We start from the raw sequence: 9,117 nt of genomic DNA, 5'->3' as shown, positions 1-9,117 counted from the left end.
GAGTGCTCAGTAGTCCAAGTTGAGTTTCTCTGAGGTTGTTTTGGTTTCCAGCTGTTGAGGCTTTCTACTTCCATGAAGTTACGTAGAGTACAGCTTTGGGAACCCACGGGGGCAGCTCCACCCTGTCCTACAGGGTTGTTAGGAATTTCAGTCAACTCCATGACAGTGAGTTTGAACTGTCTTTAAGGAGCCTTGGTGGTGCTGTGGGTTACCCATCGGACTGCTAATTGCAAGATCGGCTGTTCTAACCCACCAGCCCTTTTAAGGGAGCAAGATGAGGCAGTCTGTTCCCATGAAGATCTACAAGAGTGTTGGAAACCCAGAATCGACTTGATGGCAGTGGGTCTTTAGCTTTCTGTGGCAGAAGTACAGACATGCTGTGGAGCAGTGCTTCTCAACCTGTGGGTTGTGACCCGTTTGGGGGTCGAACAACCCTTTCACAGGGGTCACCAAATCATGACAGTTATGAAGTAGTAACGAAAATAATTTTATGATTGGGGGGTCACGAGCACATGAGGAACCTGTATTAAAGGGTCACGGCAAAAAATAAATAAATAAATAAATAAAAAAGGGTCACGGCATTAGGAAGGTTGAGAACCACCGCAATAGAAGCTCAGTAAACAAATCTTGAAATAACAAAGCCCTTTTGAGGGGAGAGGGATCTAAACTGTTGAGTTATTGAGCCAGAGAGTTGACATCTGATACTTGTTGGATCACGGAGATAAAAATGAATTTGGAAATGTTTCCACAAGCAAGCTTATTTCTGCACTGGGTGTTTGGCAATCTCCGGTTAATGATTACTTAGAATAGTGGGCAGTGTAAGCTTTATACATTCTGTAGTTCCAAAACAGCACTGAATTTGAGTGATCATAAAACTGGAATTTCAGAGCTAGAAAGGACATTTGTTAGGGTCTATTTCATGATTCTTAATGTTTGGGAATTTTGAATCCTTTTTGACCATCTGTTGAAGCCCATGAACCTTCCCCTTCAAAAATATACGTAAACAGTTTGCTTATAGCTTAGGGGTGGAGGGGCAGTTAAAAATGAACATGTAGGTCCTAGGTTAAGAAAATCACATCCAGTGTAGCCTTCTCACTCTATACTTCACGATAGTGAGTGGCTTAAAAAATGAATCAACTCATCCAGGATCACATAGCTCAATAGTGACTGAACTCAACTTTTGATTTTAATGGGCTGATGTAGCCATTATCTCCCATTGCTACAGTTTAATGGCCTATTATTAGATTTATCTTCCTCCAGACACCGTTAACTCAATATAAATAGATTATAAATTCCATGTCCCATCTGAAGTCCATTTTTAAAAACTCTGCCCTTAGTCTGATCCCTGTGTAGCACAAATTGTGTTGTTTAGAAAATGTGATGGACTATCAAACTTAATGTATGTAACTTTTAAACTAATGAAGTTGAAACTCAAACTGAGGGCTAACTCGTGCCTTTTCTGTTTGCTTGGAACAGGATGTTGTATGATTATGTGGAAAGAAAGCGGAAGGAAAATTCTGGAGCCCAATTGCACGTCACCTATCTGGTGTCCGGCAGTCTCATTCAGAATGGCTATTCCGTAAGTTCAGAATATTAAAACGAGCTTCAATGTTCCTGAGCTAAATGTCAAATGACATTATGTCAGAAAAGATGAAGTAAAAAGATTGGGGTATGGTGGAAGTGTGAACAAGTCAACCCCAGGTGGTGACTATGGAGGTTTTTACGGTGAGTGTGAAGCTCGCAGACGGTGGGGTGACCGCTCGATTCTCATGCAGAGACTCACCATTTAGATTTCCTAGGCATCAACGCGAGGAAAGGGCTTCTGGTTTTCCCTGGTCTTTAGTCCTCATGAAGGTTTATTATTAGGGATAGGGTGGTTCGTTTCCAGCCTGCTCAGATTGTAAGCTACCATCTCAAGTGTTTAAAAATTTTTAGTTTTTAAAAATTGAATTTGATTTTGAGTGTGTTTTTGTAGGCTTCTTTGGAAGTGACCCAAGTGGTGTGGGAGTTTCAGGGTAATGCAGTACAGAGGCATGGGCTGGGGACCATTTTTATCCTCATGTGTCTTCTATGGGAGTCCTGGTGGTACAGTGGTTTGCACGGTGGGCTGTTAACTGCAAGGGCAGCAGTTCAAAACCACCAGCCTCTGCGGGAGAAAGATGAGGCTTTCTACTTCTGTGAAGATTTAGTCTCAAGAACCCATGGGCCAGTTCTCTTCCCTTCTGTAGGGTTGATATAAGTCGGAATTGACTCAGTGACCGTGAGTATGCTTGTTTTGAGGATCTTCTGTGCATAATTCTATATGGCATCTAGCCACCCATCATTCCAGGTCAGTTCTGCGACATTCTCTCCCAACTACACAGATTTATCAGGTCTGTTGACTTTCCTTTAAGTATTTTCATGATGATCTTAGGGATACTGGGATTATTTTACTTCTTTTTATTCCTGACTGAGCCAGGGAACTTTGATAGTTGCTCTTTTCTGGCTTCTTCCCGAAAGTAAGGTCCGCTGCTCCCGTTCCCATTTCCCAAGCCTCCTCTTTGCGGGTCCCTTTGCTCCTGTAGGACTTGGCTGTGCTCAGGATCCCTTGTCAGAGATCCACTAGTGCGGCCGGCCGTCTCCTGCCCTTTACACTTCCCCTCAGATTCATAGGCTCAGAACCACAATCTGCCCACAATACTGACGAAACGTGAGATTAAAACCAGAATGTGAATTTAGGGGTGTAAAATTACTGTTTTTCAACTTGTCATTTTCCTCAACCTCCTCCCTCAGGATAGGTCTTTACAGCAAACAGCAGAAGCATGCTTTGCATTCTTATAAAATGCATAGGTGTCAGGTGTGTACATGTATAATTTGTTTAATTTTAAAATATTTTTATTCAGGTGTATTTACATATAGTAAATGTATAATTCTGAAGCTTCCCACATGATGGGATTTGCATGTGTGTGTGTGTGTGTCCTGGTGGCACTGTGGAGGACAGTGTTGGGCTGCCAGCGGACAGCTGGACGGTTGCCATGGAGTCAATACTGGCTCAGCGACCCCTCTGGGACTCTGAGACTAACCATTACACAGTAGGGTCTCTCTGTTGCAAACGGCCCCATGGCAATAGATTTTTGGGTTATACATCCATGTAGCCATTACCCACATGAAATAGAGACATGTTCTTTCTTTTTCTCAAGTGAGATCATTGCATTTTATATATATATCCACTTCCATTCAGTACACCACGTCTGTAGGTGATAGCATATCTAAAATACCATGCTCGTTTTCTTCAGCCTGTGGGTAGACTACTTTCCCCAGAGCAGCAATAACTTTGTTGTCTGTAAAATAGAAATACTTTCATCCCTCCAGAAAGTGCCCTTTCCTTCCTGGTTAAGGCCTCCCGCTTAACAAGGTGCTTGTTATGGTGAACGTCACATGACGTGTACCCTGACGCTGTGCATCCATCACTGTCTTCTCCACTACTAACAAGTGACCAGTCTTGCTTCATCAGTACCACCCCACACATGTGAAAGTGGTTTTATCAATAAATTCTCCAGTGTGTACCTCTAAAAGATAAGTGCTATTTTTTAAAACAGCTACAAAACTCTGATCATAATATAAAAAAAAAAATAGTAGTAGTAACAATAATTACTGGAAAATTGCAGTATCCAGCCCAGAAAACTGCAGTGTGCTTAGACTTCTGATTACTCTGTGATGTCGTTGCTGTTGTTCAGTCAGGGTCTGACGCGGCACGGACTGTATTTTCTGTCTCTTGGGTCTCTCTCTCTGTTGGTTCTTCTGATCACAGATGTTGTTTTCTGCCTCTCTCTTTGTTGAAGAAACCAGGTCATTTGTCCTACAGTGGTGCCTATGCCTTAGACTTTGCTGATGGCATCCTTGGGATGCCCTGTAGCGTGCTCCTTTGTTTTCTGTTTCTTGTAACTGCTAGTTAATTTATGAATTTAGGTTGCTTGTGGCTGGGGCATGTTGAAAAGATGGTTCTGGACTCACATCTGGAAGCATGTAATGTTTGGTTGTTCTTTGATCTATTATGGATGGTCAGCCTGACCCATCCTTAATAAAGTTTCCCATCAGCCTTTCTTCTCGTGATTTTAACTGACATTTCTATTATCCAGATCAAGGGTTGGCAAACTTTTGAGATGGAAGAGCCAATCCTGACCCTCACAACAATAAAAATTACTTGAGAGCCAGAAATATATTTTTATAAACAAATGAAATTGCCATTTTCTGAATAATATCCTTAAAAAATTTTATAGATGAAACTGATAGATTTATTTTCAATTTTTCTTCAGAGCCACATGTACATACCGAAAGAGCTACATATGGCTCTCGAGTCGCAGTTTGCCGAGCCCTGGTTTCGCTCATTATGTCAAGGATCCCTGGTGCAGTGGCTGAAGTGCTCACCTGTTGACCAAAAGGCCAGAGATTGAAACCCCCCAGCCGCTTTGTGGGAGAAAGATGGACAATCTCCTTCTATAAAAGCCTTGGAAACTCTAAGGCACAACTCTATTCTGTCTCAGTGACTCAATGAGTCGGAATTGGTGGGGTGGCAGTGGGTTTAGGTAGATCATTATTTCATTAGGGATTACAGAATGGTGATGTTCTACCTCTGTGTATTAGCTGGAATTTTTGTATTAAGAGACTTTATCTCATCAACTAGCCATATTTCCCCCTTAACTACTAAAAAGTTCACGGAGCTTACCCCCATCTGAGTCTGGGTTTGTGGATGCTGAGCTTACTCACTTAGCGGGAACCCACTCCATCAGAGCTGCACTTCATGCATTGTTGTAGCCCCAGCAAGCCAGCATTTCTCCTCTGGTGGTTTTAGGCATTTTCAGTACCCACTGAGACAGCCGCTCCAGACACACCCAACTGTTGGTCTGGGCTGTCTAGGTTTTCTCCTGGTGTACCAATTCTTTTGTTGTTGAGACTCATTAGAAAGCTGCCTAGGTTTTCTTTCTTTTCAAATCATTTTATCGGGCTCATACAACTTTTATCACAATCCATACATACATCAATTGTGTAAAGCACATTTGTACATTCATTGCCTTCATCATTCTCAAAACATTTGCTCTCCACTTAAGCACCTGGCATCAGGAACTCATTTTTCCCCTCCCTCCCCTCTCCCCCCTCCCTCATAAACCTTGATAATATATAAATTATTATTTTGTCATTTCTTGCCCTGTCCGACATCTCCCTTCACCCACTTTTTCTGTTGTCCGTCCCCCAGGGAGGAGGTCACATGTAGATCCTTGTAATCGGTTCTCCCTTTCCAACCCACCCTCCCTATGCCCTCCCAGTATCACCTCTCACACCACCGATCCTGAAGGGATCATCTGCCCTGGATTCCCTGCATTTCCAGTTCCTACCTGTACCAGTCCTCTGGTCTAGCCAGACTTGCAAGGTAGAATTGGAATCATGACAGTGTGGGGGTGGGGGGAGCATTTAGGGACTAGAGGAAAGTTGTATTTTTCATCGTTGCTACATCACACCCTGACTGGCTTGTCTCCTCCCCGAGACCCTTCTGTAAGGGGATGTGCAGTGGCCTACAAATGGGCTTTTGGTCTCCACTCCGCAATCCTCCCCTCATTCACTATGGTAAGATTTCTTGTTCTGATGATGCCCATACCTGATCCCTTCGACACCTCGTGATCGCATAGGCTGGTGTGCTTCTTCCATGTGGGCTTTGTTGCTTCTGAGCTAGATGGCCGCTTGATTACCTACAAGCCTTTAAGACCCCAGACGCTATATCTTTTGATAGCCGGGCACCATCAGCTTTCTTTGCCACATTTGCTTATGTACCCATTTGTCTTCAGCGATCGTATCAGGGAGGTGAGCACACAATGAAAAGATTTTTTGTTCTTTGATGCCTAATAACTGATCCTTTCGGCACCTCGTGATCACACAGGCTGGTGTGCTTCTTTCATGTGGGCTTTGTTGCTTCTGAGCTAGATGGCTGCTTGTTTACCTTCAAGCCTTTAAGACCCCAGACGCTATATCTTTTGATAGCCAGGCACCATCAACTTTCTTCACCACATTTGGAAAGCTGCCTAGGTTTTCAGTGGTTACTCCCTAGTGCTCTTTTTTCCTCTAAGCTCTGTAATTCTGCAGTTTTGCACAATATATATTTTGTAATCTCTTTTCTATTGTTTAAGACAACAAACATTATGAAACATACCAATATCTGCAATTTAGATTTGATTGCAAGCACAATAATATTGATCTCTTGTGCTGTGAATTTTGGTGGTTCCTAATGACAGTGATATGCTTACCTGCTAACAATATTACTAAAAGCAAACCAATTTCTTTTGTTTTGTGTGTGTGTGTGTGTGGAGAATCTTTCTTACTAGGAATATGCAGTCAAATAACTATGGTTTAGATAGAGTTCCTTGAAGGAGATCTCTAGGGTTAAGCCACAGAACCCTAGTTAAAAATCTCCATGTTTCCAGGCATTTTGCATTTCTTCCTCTGTTCATCATCTATTCATATCTCTTTTTCATTTTCCTGAGGAGTTATTAGCCTTGGTTTTCTGTGTTTCTAGAGACTGTGTATTATTCCTTGTGATACAGATTGCACGTTTGTCCTCTGGTTAGTAGTTAGCCATTTGGTTGCTACCTGAAAGGCCAGCATTTGGAGCCCACAGCACCTCCTTGGGAGAAGGACGAGGCTCTCTGTCTCTGAGGTGACAGTGAGCAAACTGTAGAGGGTAGTTCTCATCTGTCACAGCGGGGCAAGTCGTCATGGCTGAGTCGTCAACGGATAGCTAGTTAAAATTCTTTTTTTTATCGCCCTCCCCTTCAAGTTTGTTTTCAGTTTTTAGGTTCCCTCTTTTCCCTGGTGGTGTAGTGGGTTACGTGTTGGGCGGCGAACAAAAAGTCAGCAGTTCAGAACCACCAGGAGTGATAATGATGAGGCCTTCTAGGATTGTTTTGAGTTTAACCAATTAGACGGCAGTTCGTTTGGTTTTTCCTTTTCCCTTACAGAAAAGGTTTTTGTTTGTTTTCTCTTCTTCATCCCCATTTGTGTGTGTGTACATTTTTTTAGTAATATTGAAAACCCCAATTCTATTCAGTGGTTCTAGACTGATTATTGACATGGTTATAGTCTTCACGTTGTGTCAGCGTTTCCATTACTTGTTTTACTTCCACACTCCCATTGACTTCAATACCTGTCCCCACCTTGCCCAGGCGTTTATATTTTTAATAAGAAAATATTCATAGGAAACCCCCCCCTTTTTTTAGATCAAAGTTTTATACCATATGCTCTATTTTACCCTTCACTTTTAAAACCTTAACAGTAGAACCTGAGGATCGCTTCATAGCAGCTCTGGAAACACCCTTATGGTAGTCACACGCTGGTACATCCATGGATATGTCTTAGTTTACTCAGCAGTCTGTTACTGATATGCATTTTAGTTAATATAAAATATTTAGCCATCACAACTAGTGCTGTAGTCAAGTGCTCAGTGTGTGTAGTTTTTGTATGTTTTCCTCGTGAGGCTTCTGGTCCTAGAAGTAGGGGTTGCTAGATCAGAAGGTATACGTAATCTGTTGGGAAAATACCTCTGTACTTTCCTTCCCACCAGCAAGGTGTGACAGTCTGTTTCCACAAGGTACATGTTAATGAACTTTTGCTTTTTTACTCCTGCCTCACAGATAAGGAGGCAAGGAATAAGCAGCCAGCTGGTACCCCAGCAGCTGCGGCAGAGGAAGAAGACGCGGCAGTCTGCTCCTGGGAAGAGTACAGCTTGGGAACCCTCGGTCCTGCAGGGTGGTGAATTGGGAAAGACTTGATAGCAACGAGTTTGGTTTGTTTGGATCATTTTAGTATGCACCTTATTTTAAGTGAGGTTGAGTAATATTTTTCATGATTCAGAGCTTTTTACATTTCTTCCTCTGTGACCCATTTGTTCATATATCTTTCCCATTTTCCTGAAGTACTGTTAGTCTTTGTTTTCTAAGTGTGTATTTGTTTCCAGAAAGTGTGTATTATCCAGTGATATAAACCAAACTCACTGCCCATTGAGGCCATTCTGACTTTTAGCAAACCCCTCGGATAGAGTCGAACCTGTCGATTTCTGAGCCTATAAATCGTTACAGGAGTAGACAGCCTCATCTTTCTGCCACAGAGTGGCTGGTGAGTCCGAACTGCTGACCTTGCAGCTAGCAGCCCCCAACACTTCTACTACACTATCAGAGCTGCTTTCTGTGATAGAGCTTGTACATATTTTCCTTATTTGCCTTTGTACTCTGCTTGAAATTTGTTTCAGTCACCTAAAATAGTTTTGTTAGTTTTTATGAGGTCAAATTTTGATTTTGATATGTAGTTTGAAAATTTTCACTTATTCTCAAGTTATATCCAATTATAGAGAAGTTCATTGATATTTTCTTCTAGTGCCTTTGCAGTTTCATATATAAATAGTTTTTTACATTGAAATCTGTGGTTCATTTAGAATTTATTCTATTGTGCAGTATGAGTATTGGTCCAATTTTATTTCATTCCATACGACGTCACAGTTATTCTCATTACAACATTACTAAAGAGTGCTCTTTGCCCCACTCGAGTTGGAGAGGCTGACTGCTGATTTGGTAATATTCTATCACACTCGTTAACCAGATTGAGGAATTTTAAAGCAAGCAAGTTAAAAGTAAGTCTGACTTCATTAAATTTTAACATGTATTTTAAAGGCTACTTAGTCCTTTCCTAATGCATCTCCAAGTACAGTGGTATTATTAGCAAGGGATATTTTTAAATTGGACATCATGCTCTGTGCCCTAATGGAACAAAACTGTTATTTCCTTATAGTGCCACAAGGTTGCAGTAGTGAGAGAAGAAAAGTTGGAAGGTAAGGGTTTTATTGATCTTGCACGTTCTCCTGCTGAAAGCACCAATATATAGGAGAGACAATAAAGAATTTGCCCCTAACCCTAACATATCTTTGTATGCTAGTTTATGCTACCTTTTAACTGAAGAGCCCTATCCTTTTATTAGTAGTTTCTGAAATGTTAAATTGTGATGCTATATTTGCTTCATTTCTGCAAGCAACTAACATTTATTTATAAAAAACTTCTATCACAGAACTTAGAAACTTACGATGACATGCAAAATACTGTC

The 9,117-nt window shown here is 41.6% G+C and overlaps 1 protein-coding gene across 3 annotated transcripts in view; it reads left to right on the top strand.

Annotated features, from left to right (window-relative positions):
- POLD3 (DNA polymerase delta 3, accessory subunit) overlaps positions 1–9,117 on the top strand; it is a 48,075-nt gene that overhangs the window by 8,050 nt on the left and 30,908 nt on the right. For 2 of the 3 annotated variants that reach the window (XM_004708825.3, XM_045293119.1), the window contains exons 3-4: positions 1,477–1,579; positions 8,809–8,848. The exons of the other annotated variant lie outside the window; for it this stretch is intronic. In XM_004708825.3, coding sequence (XP_004708882.1) covers positions 1,477–1,579; positions 8,809–8,848 — 143 coding nt within the window. The remainder of the gene's footprint in view (positions 1–1,476; positions 1,580–8,808; positions 8,849–9,117) is intronic. 3 annotated transcript variants of the gene reach the window in all.

The sequence above is a fragment of the Echinops telfairi genome, unplaced genomic scaffold (assembly GCF_000313985.2).
Source record: "Echinops telfairi isolate 266 unplaced genomic scaffold, ASM31398v2 ScPeMD7_1713;HRSCAF=2227, whole genome shotgun sequence".
Lineage (NCBI taxonomy): Eukaryota > Metazoa > Chordata > Mammalia > Afrosoricida > Tenrecidae > Echinops > Echinops telfairi.
Note: the sequence above shows the minus strand (reverse complement) of the source record. Positions and strands in the feature narration are given on the sequence as shown.